Source organism: Candoia aspera, chromosome 4, assembly GCF_035149785.1.
Source record: "Candoia aspera isolate rCanAsp1 chromosome 4, rCanAsp1.hap2, whole genome shotgun sequence".
NCBI classification, from domain to species: Eukaryota; Metazoa; Chordata; class Lepidosauria; order Squamata; family Boidae; genus Candoia; species Candoia aspera.
This window is the reverse complement of record NC_086156.1, coordinates 56,211,774-56,227,324: the sequence shown is the minus strand read 5'-3', so window position 1 is coordinate 56,227,324 and position 15,551 is coordinate 56,211,774. Positions and strand designations below refer to the sequence as shown.

The 15,551-nt window shown below is 38.4% G+C and overlaps 1 protein-coding gene across 2 annotated transcripts; it reads left to right on the top strand.

Moving 5' to 3' along the window:
* Positions 1-8,446: 8,446 nt before the first annotated feature.
* SEC61G (SEC61 translocon subunit gamma) lies at positions 8,447-15,408 on the top strand. Of its 2 annotated transcripts, none has more exons than XM_063304198.1 (4): positions 8,447-8,525; positions 9,491-9,590; positions 11,205-11,307; positions 15,266-15,408. In XM_063304198.1, the coding sequence occupies exons 2-4, from the start codon at positions 9,497-9,499 to the stop codon at positions 15,273-15,275; spliced, it is 207 nt and encodes a 68-aa protein (XP_063160268.1). In that variant the 5' UTR covers positions 8,447-8,525; positions 9,491-9,496; the 3' UTR covers positions 15,276-15,408. The 2 variants fall into 2 exon arrangements, with proteins under 2 accessions (XP_063160268.1, XP_063160267.1); XM_063304197.1 differs by lacking the exon at positions 8,447-8,525 and adding an exon at positions 8,652-8,730.
* Positions 15,409-15,551: the final 143 nt, after the last annotated feature.

Genomic DNA, 15,551 nt, shown 5'->3' with positions numbered 1-15,551 from the left:
GGCAGCTTCAGCACTTTGCAGAGGAGAGCATGTGCAGTTGGGCGAGGGGCTTTTAGCAGAAATTCCCGCTTTAGAGCGCTGATGTCCAACACGCACGCGCACAAAGCAGTTTCAAACAGTGGACAGCAGAGAATAACTTTTTCAGGATTTTTAGGCATCATAATTTGCCACTTGCAGTTTCAATAAACTGTTGGTAGACAGGGCTATTCTTAGGTATGTATCTTTTGATTCAGGGTGAGGAGATGAGGGCTTTCACAGTAGCAAGTACTGCTTCAATGTTGGTTATTAATGTCTTTTTTGGCTCTTACATCTTTAGCTCTTGAGAGAGGCAGAATGAATGCTGGGGGGGGCGGAAGAGAGGAGAAGCAGTAAATATATAATTTTTTGCATTGTGCATGGCTCATTGAGCAAATCATGGCTCTGTTTTTTTACCTTGAAGTGTTTGTATTTATTTATTTATTTTTATCCTGCCTTTATTATTTTTATAAATAACTCAAAGCGGCGAACATACCTAAATCTCCTTCCTCCTCCTATTTTCCCCATGACAACAACCCTGTGAGGTGAGTTGGGCTGAGAGTGAGTGACTGGCCCAAGGTCATATGTGTTGCTGACACTTGAAATACACCTTTTCAGTGTTTGTTGAATAACATAAATATTTCTACAGAGTCCTAGTGGCAAGTGGAAGGCTCCCACATTGTAAGCAATGATTAATTTTCAGTAACCTGCTTAAATATTCCTTTCAGAGAGTTGGTGAGGTTGTTGTGATACACTTGATTGCCAGTGTGAGACAGCTAAATGAAAATGATATTGTATTGATTTAATTTTCCTTTAATGAAGGAAACATTTCTCTTCCCTTGTGAGGCTTTGCAGCATGGGTGGCTTTAAGAGTAGATATTGTCTCTGTACAGCCCACTAAATACAGGCAGTTTGTGGCTGTGCAAAACCCTCAGAGATGATGTTCATGCAAAACACTGTAGAAATCCCAGTATAATGCAGAAACATTTCTGAGCCAGTAGCCAAATATTCTGCTTTCACAGCATATCCTTCTCCTTCCAACTTGGGACATTCTTGGTGACAAACCACAATAATTCCACTTTCTAAGCATTTTGTGAAACTCTTCATAATCCTTTAGCTAAAAGATGGGCACAGAAATGACAAATGTTTCCAGGAAATGTGACTATCTTTCACCATGCCTAGACTGTAGATAGTAGCTTCATTTTATGGGCACTTCGCCTGACAACATTTAAGACAAATGTGGAGTGTTATGTATGTTCACCACCTTGAGTTGACCAAACATATTAAAAAGTTGAGGTAAAAATACAAATACAAATACAAATAATAATAATAATACATTGTGCCTATTAAAAGCTATTCAAACACATATTTCTGGATTCTTCATTTTCTCATGGGAATCTCAAGTTTATATTTTCATATGAAAATTAAAACAGACTCACTAGTTTACAATTAAACTTCTCTATTTACATGAACCTTCTCTGCCAATGTTTGTATCAGTAACAAAAGTGAAATCAAGATTAAAGAATGTTAAAAAAAACTTCAGGAGCAGAGTACAGGAAGAAAGCAAAGGAACGAAATAAGGCAGCACATCGGTCATCTTCTTTCATGACATCTTGGTTGACTGACTGCACTAAAGGTATGTTGAAAATATTGCAATTTCTAGAACATTATTGTCTCTTTTTTGATGATAATCAATAAAAGAAACCAAAATTGAGTTATGGATTTCAAACCATTTTATGATGACATGACCGAACAGGCCTCTTTTTGTTATCAATTAGGAGTTAATAAGTTGTGGATAAACAATGTACACATAAAAAAATCTTCCTTGCAATATTATTTCGTAGTAATTAAGCTCCCTAAAAATTTTACTATGACATATTATTATATTCATAATGCTGAAGTTAAAATTTGTTAATAAAATTAACACGCTTTGTTTTGCTTAACTGTCAATATATTTTTTTAAAATCATTTTTTTTTGCTTTCTTTTATCAAAATATTAATGAGCTTTATTTTTTTCCTTCAAGTGAAACCGAAGGCAGCCTAAGGTCATGTGAACCAAACATTTCGTCAGCATTGAACCTTATGCAGGACCAGGACTCTATTCCTGGAACTTCAGCAGGAACTCAGGAGATTCAGAGCAGTGAGTTTCATTTTGATTTTCAAGACCCTGGAACATGGCCAAATAACATTCCAGATTCTCAGAGATGTTTTATCACAAAAATGAGAGCAGAAAATCAACATAATCCTGATGTAAGTAGAAGTCAGAGAAATGGCCGAAATCTCACAAAAGATTGGTTTTTTAAATGACTACCAGATGGACATTGCATGAAGAGGTCATGGCTAGGTTACAGCAAAATAAAAAATGCATTATTTTGTGTTTCATGTAGGTTATTTTCACACCTCTTGAGTGAGACAAAGTCAACTTCGTCATTTTTGGCTAAAGAAGAGGGCTTCACACATTAGAAAAAGCTCAGTGAAAGGATTACAGATCATGAGAACTCGCAAAGCCACAAACATTTTTTTTTCCATTGCAAAACTCTTGAGTCTTCACTAGGAAAGGGAGGAATAGACAAAGAGCTTCAAGATCAGATAGCAAAAGAAGAAAGTCATTGGAAAGAAGTACTACATTGTGTTGTGGAAAAACAAGGAAGCCCATTAAGGGGGTCACAGGAACAATACGACTTTGGTGATCCCAGGAGTGGCAAATTTCTAAATACAATTGAACTGATATCCCACTACAATGTTCATTTACATGAACATATTGAACAGCATAAGAAAGGGCAATTGAGCTACTTCTCATGGAAAGGGCAAAATGAATTCCTAGACATTATAGCAGGGAAAATAAGACAAGATATACTGAACGATGTGACAAAGGCCAAATATTTTGCATTAATTTTCAACTCAACCCCTGATATCAGCCATAACGAACAAATGACAGAAATAATTCATTATGTGAAAATGACATAGAGTGGACCAGAAATTTTGGAAAGCTTCATTGATTTTTTTTATTGTCAGTGACAAACAGGGTTTGGCCTCACTGAAGAGATTTTGAAAAAGGTAGAAAGTGATGGCTTGAACATGAAGAACTGCAGAGGGCAGTCGTACGACAATGGGGCCAATATGGCTGGTATCTATAAAGGGGTACAATTAAAAATACTCCAGGAACACAAACTTGCATATTTTCTGCCATGTGCAGCCCACTCTCTGAATTTAGTTGGAGCACATACTGCTGAATCATCACCTGAAGCTCAAACATTCTTTGGAACACTAAGTTACCTGTATGTGTTTTTTTCAGCCTCTACATCAAGGTGGGAATTTTTTTTAAAAATGTACCACTTTCCTTAAAATCCCAAAGTAAAACCAGATGGTCAGCAAGGATGGAAGCTGTTGAGATTGTATATAAATATTTCGACAAGATTAACAAGGCCCTGGAAGAATTGTCAGTCAGTCCTCTCTCCACTCCTGAGACAAAGACGGAGGCTACCTCTTTGCAAGGAAACATCAGGAAGTTTGAATTTATTGCCATTACCTGTTTCTGGTATAGTATTTTAAGGAAAATTGACCTTGTAAACCAGTGTCTCCAACAAGCTGATGTAACTGTAGATAAGTCAGTCAGAAACATTCATGGTCTTTGAAGTCTTTTGGAATCAACTAGGGACTATGCCCCATCCAATGCTTTTGCAGAAGCTGAAAAGATTGCTGAGATGAATGATTTACCTGCTGATTTCCAAGAAAAACGGAAAAGGAAAAAGAAGATGTTTGACAAAGGCTGCGAAGATGAAAATTCCAACTTATCAGAGGAGGATCTGCTTAGAATTGCTTTATTAGAAATCATTGACAATATAGTGAATGAGCTAAAAACCCGGTTCCAGGCACTAGAAGAAATTAATGGCAGGTCTGGCTTTCTAAATGGGGATAAAATACACAAGATGGACATGAAAGATTTAAAGACTGAAGCCCATAAGTTAGCAGAGACATACAAAAATGAAGTTGAATTCCTTGACGAAGTGGAAAGTTTTAGACACCACTCCTTAGCAGTAGGTGACACTATGAAAATGGTGACTGCGGCAACTCTCTTGAGCCTCATTTACAAACACAGATTTGAAGAAGGATATCCAAACTTGACCACAGCCTTAAGGATATTTCTAACTCTTCCTGTTACTCTTGCTTCAGGCGAAAGAAAGAAGTTTTAGTAAACTGAAAATTATTAAAAATTACTCAAGAAGCAACATGGGGCAAGATCGACTTTCAAATTTGAGTATTATTTCAATTGAACACGAGAGAGCATCGTCTATTTGCTATGATGACATCATCAAAATCTTTGCTGCAAAAAAAGCTTGCAAGTTGAATCTTTGAAAGACTTGTATGATTCATTCATTAAACTAATTTTCATAATAAGCAGACAATGTTGAAGATGATAAATTATAAATAATGTTCTTTACTGTAATTATGTAATTACTAATAATGTTGCAAGATATTGCATGTTTTGTCAATTGTTTCCTAACCCTAAAAATCTGTCATATACAAAATTAAATTCAATTAATTTTAACTAAGATTAAAAACTGTGGATTGAAAATTTTTAAGCCAATCATGACTGTAATATATTTCTGTAGCTTAAGCTGTTAAATTTAAGAAAATTACAAACTGATTTAAAATCAGTTTTATTAATTTAATGTATAATTATACATTAAAGAGCCAGTTTGGTTTAGTGGTTGAGGCTCCAGGCTAAAAACAGGGAGACGGTGAGTTCGAGTCCCACCTTAGGCATGAAAGCCAGCTGGGTGACCTTGGGCCAGTCACTCTCTCAGCCAAACTCACCTCACAGGGTTGTTGTTGTGGGGAAAAGAGGAGGAGGAATGAGTACTAGGTATGTTCCCTGCCTTGAGTGATTTATAAAAATAATAAAGGTGGGATAGAAAATCAATCAATCTTGCTAACACCTCCCTCATGGGCGGGGACGCGGAATCCATGTTTGCCCCGCGTGACACAGACCCTAGTTGCGGCCCTGGTCCCTCCTCAGCCAGCACAGATTTTCCTTTGGCCATCACGGGTGCCAAGAAGCAGGGCAATCCTCCCTCGCCCCTCATCCTTCCCGTCAAAGTAAGCGCCTCAAGAGCAAGTGGCAAGATGCTGGCTCTGCAAGCCAGCCCGGTGCCTCATTACTGGCAACAGCTGAGCAGGAAAAGCCTCAGCTTTGCAGGAGAGGATTTAAACTGCGCAGAATCTGCCTGTCGTTGAGGTAGGTTTGGCATCTGGCTTCATGCTTTGTGAAATCCTGACTCCTGCTTTGCTTCAACCTCGACGTATTCCTGACCAAGTCTGGCTCATCCCTCGGTACTCTTCAAGCTATTGTGTATTTGATTACAGACCATCTGACTTGGATTACGCCTTCTCCTCACCTCAGCCTCCAGTAAGCTGTGCACATACTCGCTCTCTCTCCTGCTTCCGAATTCCTCTTCCGTTGCGTCCCCCGCCTGTCTGCTGCCCTCCAGACAAACTTCGCTGCAAACACATTGCTCCTAAATGCTCCACTCCCTCCGCAGCGTGTGTGCATTCCCACCCAGCTGCTTGCAAGCCTTGTCCCAAGCTGTCCACACTTTGCCTGCCAGTTGCATGGGTCTTCTCTCCCTTTGCTGAAGCCAGGACAGGATACCTCAAGTGTACTGTTTACAGAGCTTCCACAGAAACATCTTGTCTCCTTCATTGTTTGAGCTTAAATGGGGTTCATGGTAAAAAGAATGTTATTTGAGAGGTTGTTTCTTTTTTAAATGCACAAAATGCTTGGAAATTAAAAGAGGAAGATTAGTACTCTGTTACATAGAAGATTGCAATATGCTGGCTTGCGGAAATGTCCTACCAACAGTTTTGCTTAAGCTACTGGACTTCCACACATAAACTGGCTAGAAATGAAGCTGGCTTAAGAAATCCCTTTCCGCATTTCAACCCATTCTGTTTTGGCCACTGAGGTAGTCTGATGTTTGGTCAAGGCCAGCCTTTCTCAAACTGTTTACCTTAAGGAAACCTTAAAATAATTTTCAGAACTCGGAACCACTGCATAAAAATTATTATATCTATAGTTAGCATCACATGTCACACCAATTTTTTTAAAAAGTTTGTTTTTTAATCATGATCTCTCTTGGATCACCTAATAATTCCTCACAGAATCCTAGGGTTCCATGGGACCTAGTTGAGAAAGGCTGGTTTAGACTGTTTGCCACAACCTTTTATGGGTGATTCCTTTTCTTTTTCATCCCTCCTGGGCACCAGTGGGGGCGGGGGGGGGGAGTTTTCCAATTTTTCCTGTCATTTGGGCTACAAAGGGAAAGGTAAGAACTTTTGTTGCTGTACAAAATCTATTTGTTTTTTACTCAAATTATAGATTTGGAAAGTTGTAGATTCAGCTGATAGGAGTGGCTTATAAACCCTGTAAGTAAAGGAATCAATAATTTTCAGCTAGATAGCAATTATAGTTACAATTTTAAAGATAGGTCCTTTATTTCACTATTCCATTTGTCCATCAATAAACTTGTGGAACAAAACCAAAACACTTCTGAGAAACAAAACACATTAATGTTATTTCACTGTTTCATTAGTATAAGAGGAAAGAAAGGCCAACTCAATTTTGTAAAAATAAAATAGCTGGGGGGGGAGGGAATATTCCTACTAAAGCACACAATAATCAGCTGGACAGAAAGTATTTCTCTACAATGAAATATGGTGCAGCAACTGGACAACACACCTGAGCTCACATGTAAAAGAAAATACGACTTTTGATATGTGGTAGAAAAAGATGGGTGGAGGTTGCCTTACTGGAGCCCCGGCGACAGTAGAGGACAGTATCATGCATTTCTGCCCTTGAGAAATGGTCAGTAGCCCATACTCACCCAGGGACAAGTTGGTCACACAGCTTCATTTCCAGTTGGTTTATGCATGAGAAATATTGTGTGTTTGTGAAACTAAGTGAAAGGGCAGGATCTAATACACCTGAATAAAAGCAATCTGATCTTGTAGAGATGATAAATTCTAACAAAGGAATAGGTGAAATTAAGAATGAAGGGTTTAAATTGTACAGCAGAAAATATGAAATGCTGCCCATTTAAAGCCTGACCCATACTTTTTTGTGTGGGGACAGTCTCAAGTGTGCATGCGTATTTTAATATCTCCAATCAAAATTGTTCTGATGCACTGGTTCACGGGTTCCTATTAACACATTTTATTTATTCTATTTATTCATCAAATTTCGTCACCGCCCATCTCCCTCAAAAGAGGGAGTCATGCAACAAGAGTTTCAATAGTTAAGGCAAGTGACAGCTAGTAAGGATCAGTGAACCACTGAATTCCCCACCCATATCCCGACTAATGAAATTGACAAGAAGTCTGCAGTTGCCCCCTAGAACAGTAGAATTGTGTTACCTCCCCACCTCCAACTGAAGAACGGATTGGTCTCTATTTATTTATTAAACCAGTTTCATTTCCAGCTGATTTCGGTGCTGGAGCGAAGCAGCTTAACGCTGCTATGCAGAAAAGCCCTTAATTCACGACTGCGAAAGAAAATGACAACCTTCAGAATCATCTGCATTTCTAGGACCTGAGAGCCATTTGAGACAGAAGGAAAGATAAATGGCTGTAATTCAGTGATGTGTGTTTTGTTTGGGTATACGTATATCTGTGTAAGGGTGTGATATGAGTGATATTGCCTACGTGTGTGTTTCTTGGAATATTAACAGTTTGTGTTTTTGCAAGCTAGACATTGTGGTTTTTGGCGGTGGAAGTACATGATTTGACTTTTGGTACTCAGATGTCACCAATCACTTGCAGTGTTTCTTGGCCAAATTACTGGTCTCTGAGCCTCATTAGTTGACTTCTGTGAATGAATATTGCAGCAAAAAACAAAGTGGATTAAAACTGTGGTGGTGTGCTCTGAACACAGACCTCCTACTCTTCTCTTTCGTTCCTTGAAAGTAATTTACTTTTCTTTGAATGTCAGTTCAATGGTTTGCTATTGCGAAATGTGAATGATCTTGCTCGTTCTCAAAATTGGGGTTTTTTTCCCCAATGAAGGAGCAAGGAGGACTTGTTTACAATATAATTTTACGGAACATTCTTCCTTCTTTTCTTTCTTTTTTTTCACACTGAGGTTACATTTTTAGGTTGAGGTTACATTTTTAATGCTACGGTATAGTTGTGTGTATTTAATATCCTCTTCCTAACACTCTTTGAACTTCTGCGCGCTTCGAAGTTCCCATTAGAAAATCTGGAATTTTATTTCTGAAAAGAATGCGCGTAAGCTTGCTAGAACTGACAGTTTCGCGCGCACTCGTTCCTCACTCCCATCGGATATGTGGAAGAGGAACCCACGTGCCGCAGTTGAGAACCGGAAGTGCTTGCGGAGCGCGATCGACGTATGCCTGCGCCTCTTCCGGTTCCGCTTTCCCTTCGGCGGAGTTGCTACGTGTCTTAAGCAGCGGTTGGTGGCGGCGTCTGGGGCGTAAGGAGTCTCTCCAGGAGTGGTGAGTGTAGCTAATTACGGGTAATTCTGATTTTGTTCTGGGTTTCCTTCGGATTGTTGGCGAAAAAGAGGAATAAGGAGGCCCCCAGTTCTCAGCGCCAAGAGTCGGTCGCAGCACCGCGCTTTCGGCTTCTCCCCGTTCGTTGCAGAACGTTCGGAGCGTTTCAGCTCTCCGGGCCTCAGACCTGAGGCTTTTTCAAGGCCAGGTGAAAACGTGGAATGGTCTCTCCTAAACTAACGCGAGGGGACGATTTTTCCACGACATCCTGTTAGCTCTTCCCTTGTATCTCAGCTGCATCTCCTTTTTGCAGCTTCGTGCGTTTCAGTGCATTACTGTTGACCTTAATTTAATACGAGCATGTGTATCTATAAAGCCCCAAAAAACATAATGCCCTTTTGTACCAAAAGGGGTCTGAGAAAAAAAAAAACGGAAGGAAGACAAAGAGGTTGCAAAGGAAAGCCCCTCTGCATATGCCCAGAACCTCTTGCTTTCTTTGTCTCCTGAATAAAAATATCTTCAACTTCTAGCCACTCTTGTAGCTTTCTCAGCAGATGACTAGCGTAGCATTCGGTAATAACATTCAGCGAACTGATTGGCCAGGATCAGGATTCTGACCCTGGGTCAGAAGACACGCTTTCTTGTAAATCAGGACCACAGTCTCTGACAATGTGTTCATTTTGGTAGGATAAGCTCTTTGCTTATAATGATCAATCAGTATTACAGTATCGTTAATCAGATGGAATAAGGTCACCTCTGGAATATTCCCAGATTTAATTTGTATAATTAACAGCTTCTGAAAGAGTAACCATGGGCAACAGGTCTAGGTTGTCTATACCGGCCCAACAGTAATACTGGAGATATTACTCCTTAAAACGGGATCCTTGTTTCTGTTGAAGGTGCTTTCCAACTGCTATAGAATTATTGTTAAGAAGAACCTGAAAGTTAATTTGTTTTTGTTTTTTCAGTTCATCATGGATCAAGTAATGCAGTTTGTGGAACCCAGCCGCCAGTTTGTGAAAGATTCCATCAGACTTGTTAAAAGATGCACAAAACCCGATAGAAAAGGTAAAGTAACCAAGAAGACAGAAAAGCACAACTTCTATGGTAATATAAACAAAGTGCAAGAAACAAACTATTTCTGTAACCACAGTGGATTCGTGTCAGGTTTCTGAATTGAATTCCATGTTTCCATTTTGATGATGATGTATGAGTGAAGGCAAAAGCTACTACAAATAATAGTACAAGTTGAAAAGAATATTTAAAGAATAGATAATGTAGATTAAAAAATCCCAAATATAAACAGTAAACTATGATGGACAGCCAACAAAACTAAAATATGGTATGACTTCTACACTGCACAGTGTTTCTTAAAGTATGGTCCCCCAATACCCTCTCAGGGGTCCTCAAAATCAAAATTATTTGCCAGCCTATGTTGAAAAATACTGCAATATTAAAATCCCATCAAATAATCATGAGAAGCAGTAGTGGCAGTGAATGCATCAATTTAATTTTTAATACAGTGAATATCAATAAATATAACCCATACGAACAAAAACCTTTGGGTTCCTCCATAATTTTTAAAAGTGGGAAGGGGTCCTGTGAGAAAAAAGTTTAAAAAACACTTCTCTACTACATCATTAATGTTTTCCTTTTGTTTACATGAAGTATCCAAAAGATTTCCAGAGGAGATGTTGAAGCACAGATTCCATTTCTAAAAAGCCATTGAAGTTTTCTTGAGCTCATATTTTTAACAGCTGTACACGAGGTTAATTTTTGAAATAGGAGCTAGAAGTGGACTTCTTTGGTAAGGTGAGCAGAGTGAATTTGAACAAGAGCCCAGAAATATGCATACCAGCTTTATCAATGGTGAACACATTTTATTTTCTAAGTGAGAGTTGACCTTTTTTGTAGCTTAGAGAAGACAGTTCTCTCACAGATGCTGAGCCTAGGAAACACTGGGAAAACAAAAATGTCTGATCTGGTGTCTGATTGCTCTTCCCTCCTGTTGCCAGTTTTAAAACCATCCATTGCAGTATTCTATACCCTTTAGAAAGTGATGTAGTATCCCATAGGAGACAAAGGAAGTAGCCATCTTCTTTGCAGTGCCTGCCCATTGAAATAGCATGTCCTGGAGATTCACTTGGCCCCACCCTTTCCACATTCAGGAGAACCCTAAAACTGTGGCTCTTCTCTCAGGCCTTGGGCTGGGGTACCTGATGAGTTCCTCTAGGTCAGCCTTTCTCAACCTTTTGACCCTGGAGGAACCCTTCAGATATTTTTCAGGCCTCACGAAACCCCTGCACATTCAGGCTCAAATATAGGCCAGAAGTTACAAAATTATTGTATTCGTTTCATTTGTAGGCTTGTATATATGCATTAAACAATGTTCTTAAACTAAAAATAAAAGAATGAAATTTAACTCTTTAATGTGAAGTTGCCTGAATTTGAAATAACTTTTTAAATAAATCTCCCAGGGAACTCCTAGGGACCTCTCGCGGAACCCTAGAGTTCTGTGGAACCCTAGTTGAGAAACCCTACTCTAGATTGTAGGGTATTTTTTTTAAGTGTTCCCATGAAGCAATTGTGTGTTTATAAATATCATGGTGCTTTTTCAGTTTTTAACTTTATGAAGCGGCCCAGAAATTGGATAACTGAATACATGTAATTTTTAAATTACAGAATTCCAGAAGATTGCCATGGCAACAGCAATAGGTTTTGCAATAATGGGATTTATTGGTTTCTTCGTAAAACTGATCCATATTCCAATCAACAATATTATTGTGTAAGTAAATGTTTTAAACTAAGTGCTGTTGGTAGAAAAAGGTGTGACAAAAAGTTCATGATGGTTCCTAATAGTCTGTTCCCCCTTTAGTGCTATCTGAGAATCTTGTATGTGATGACAAACTAGATTCTGCACCGTAGGTTCTGTGACACATGCATTTACTAAGAATATTTCTTTTTCATTTTTTTAATAAGAATTTTATTAAGTTTCAAGCAAAGATAAAAGCTACAGAAAAACAAAACAGCTGCAAAGAGAAAAAACTGAAGTGTGGAAACACAAGAGAAAAATTTTCAAAGTTACAAAAAGAGGTGACTTCCAACTTTTAACAGCAAGGATATACAGAAATTTCCATAATCCCTTACTCTATATTAAACCAAAATCACATTATTTCTATAAATTATTCCATTAGCACATTGTAAAAATCACTAAATACAGTTACTCCCTCTCCTTATATTAAAAGAAAAAAAAAGAAAAATTTATATAAACCTCCTAATCAACTTCTCCCTGATAACGTTTATTTAATTATTTCCTTCCTACTACTATTCTATACATTTCTGTCTACTATACTAAAGATCAAACTAAAAAACACATAAATTTTCTGCCATTATACTTGATAATACAACAGTTTTAATAATCTTAATCAAACTTTAATATGGTCACAGACCAGAATTACAATTTTTTTTTAAAAAAGAAATACATTGGAATACGTTAAAATACATTAAAAATACATTAAATGAAATGAACAAAACATAATATATTTACAGATTAATAGAGTCATCAATGTGCAGTCAAGGTCTGCTTAATTTGCAGACAGTATAGCAAAATTTAGCTACATTCAGGGAAACTAAGTCATTCTGATTAGATAGCAACAACTGAACATAAAAGAGATCAGAATTTCCTGGATATTTTATCAAATGAGGGGTTATTAAATGGGTTCGTGAATCCTTATAAAGAATACAGTATAGCGGGACATGTTCTATAGTTTCATTAGCCCCTTGTCCACAGGGGCATGGTCTCAACTCGTATGGGACTTTTTTGTAGCAGCCCTCCAAAACTGCTGTGGGAGGCACATTACAACGTGCCAAAGTAAGTGCCCTCCAAAATTTGGAGACAGTTATATGATTTAGGTATCTCGCTGGCTTATAAGAAAAGGCTTGATCGCCCAAAAAAACATTCTTAGACAAAGCTGACTGGTCCTGCTGGATTTCCAGGTCTTTGTTACGCTGCTTCAATTCGCTAAGAGCACGCTCATAGCCCATCATTAGGAGTGCCTCACTAGAAAAGCCGAGACGTTGTAGTTTTTGTGAGATGGTCCTGAACCATACTAATTTATAATTATCCTTAGAAAGGAAAGAACCCAAACCTGTAGGGAAAAACAGTAGTTTCAGCCAATGTGCTATAATACAAGTCCATGCACCTGTTTCAACTTTAGGCAACCCTGCTTCCCTCCTTAATACTACATTTGGGGTACAGGGAAGTACCTAAAATATGGCCCTTAAGAATTTGGATTGAACCCTTTCCAGTGGTGTGAAAGAAGGATAGGGTCCTAGCTGAGCACCAAAGAGTAATTCTGTGCGGGCCTTAGCTGAGTATAACTTCACTGCTGCTGGAATGTGCTGTGCTCCCTTGGTAAAATGAAAGGATTGGATTGCTGCCAGTGTTTTTTGAGCATTTTGTATAACATAGCTTTGGTGCGCACTGCGTTTAGTGGAGCTATGAAAAACCATGCCCAGATATTTAAAGGATTTAACTTGTTCAATGATCTGGCCGTTTATCCTCCAGATGTGCAGTTTAGGTCTCTTTGCAAAGACCAAAATTTTAGTCTTGCTATAGTTGATTTCGAAAGCTTCTTCAGAGCAGTAACTGGCCAGAGCGCTCATGGCTTGTTTGAGTCCAGTTCATGTTTGTGATAGGAGTACTATGTCATCTGCGTACAACAAAGATACAATATGCCTGTCTGCCAATTTTGGAGGGTAATATTCTTAATCATATTAAACCCAAAACCATCCAAATAGACATTTATTATTTTTTATTATACCTTAATAATCTTTATCCAAATCTTTAAAAATAAATGAAATCAAACCCTAAAAGCAGTCCAAATAAATGTTCTTAAACCCATATCCCACTTCAAAATAAACTAGCACATTTACATATCCCCACAATGCATACAGAGCTTTTTACTTTAAAAAAATTGAACAACCCAACTGCCCCCCCTCAAAAACTCCAACTTCTCTTCAGGGAACCTCCCATACATAATACCCCTTCTTTTCCATGGCATTCCACCAGAAGATCAATTTCACTTGTGGCTTGCAACTCGCTCTCTCCCTTCAGTTTCTTCAACTCAACTATCCAATCTTCATCCAGCATTTCAACAGAAGTCCCAATCTCACTCTTAGAAGAGACATTTCTGTCACTGTTAAATTCTTCAGTTTTATCCACGACATCCCCAGCTAAATGACACATTTTAGACCTCCTCTTTTCCACAATGTGCTGAATATCTTGCATAAAAACTTGGTAGGAATCAGGCAGAATCTGTTTAAAATCTTGGTGAAAGTCACAGAAAATCAGTTTAAAATCCTCCATGTCTCACACAGTAGATTATGGTGACCCCCAGGAGCTTAACCAGTGAAAGTTGAAGATATGAAAGAATTCTGGAATGTGTTTACCCAAGCAAAAGTGAGATATTCAAACAGTTCCCCAGGGAAAGTAGAAGAAGAAAACTGAAAGTTCAAATCAGCCAATTCAACGTCTAGGAAAATGATAATATCCTCAAATATAGTACAAAAATAATAACAGGGAGACAAGTATTTCCGCTCAATCCTCCAAAATATTTGGAGGGAAAACAAAGTCCAAAACTTAAAAAGAATTTTTAAAAATTAATCCCAAAAATAGCGATAAGCACCAAGAGACCCCACTTCTCCTTGCTATAGAAAGCCTCTCTTACAGTATGCGTATTTAAAAGAAATATAAATTGGGTGATTTAGAAAAGGGATGGCCATTCTTAGTCTCCTTTTAAGGCTACAGCGCGGCTTGGAAAATGGTAACATCCCAGCCTCCCAGCTAGCTTTTACCAGTCGAACGCAAACATTGTTTGTGATCTTCTGGCTGCAAGCAGCCGTCCAGAGGACAAATAAAGTGATTCCAGGTGTTTTCCTTTTTCTGGAAAACACTCCTGGGCTTCAGGAAAAACCTGCCTGAGCCTTAAAAAGGCTGCCATGTTCTCAGTTCTGCCTGCTGAGCCCGTGGGGACAGCTGTTCAGTCCACCATGTCCCCACTGGAAGTCACTAAGAATAATAGAGATGGCTTCTGCTTTATTTGTAGAATAATTTTATATTTCTTTTTGGAAATTAACCATTTTGGTAGGATACTTAGCTTGTATGTGGGACTGACGGCTTTGGTGGGTGAGCCGTGCTAGGGATGGATGGGAGAGTGGCTGTAAAAGCAGCTTTGGATGCCAGGTTATCTGGTGTGGTCGAGCCTTGAGGCCAGTGCTTTCTGCTGAGTCCAAAGAGGAGGGGAAAGTGCATGCATCGGTCTCCCCCCAAGAGTATATTAAAAAAAAAACCTTCAGAATTCCAAAATGCTTCTTCTGATTGAGATCCAAAGTAAGAGTTTAACTGAAGTTTAGTTTTGGCCAATTAGATCTTTTTTCTCAGACAAGCATCTCCCATGACAGGATATACAGTCCTTGGAATCCTTAATGGGATCTTTGGGTGTGAAGCTTGGGGGCTTGCTCCTTAAGAAATTTTTAATCTAAAATCTTGGGTTCATTGAACTAATTAAGTACTTATCTACATGTCCCTACTCTTACATAAATACTTTTTTATTCTTTCTCTGAGCTTGTTAATTGTAGGGTAATATTTACATTATGTTTCTTAAATAAAAGATAACACAATAATATCATTGAATATATCATGTGGCAGTGTCTCAATTGACATCTTCTTTTTCTTTTTACAGTGGTGGCTAAACACATCAGGAAGACATTACTTTATATTTGTGCATGGTAAAAGAACAGATCGTTGTGCACTTTCTGGCTTAATTGTCTATGTAGATCTTCGTCTTTTATTGCTTGTCGATATAAACTAGATTTTAAAGTAAAATTTGTGTGATACCCTATTTGGTTAATGCAAACACATGGAGGTTGACTAATCAACACTTGAAGCTTTAACCTTGATAAACTAGCTGATGTGAGCTTTCTGGGGAAGAGCAGATAGCTTACGAAGCATCCCATTTCTTCTTGGAG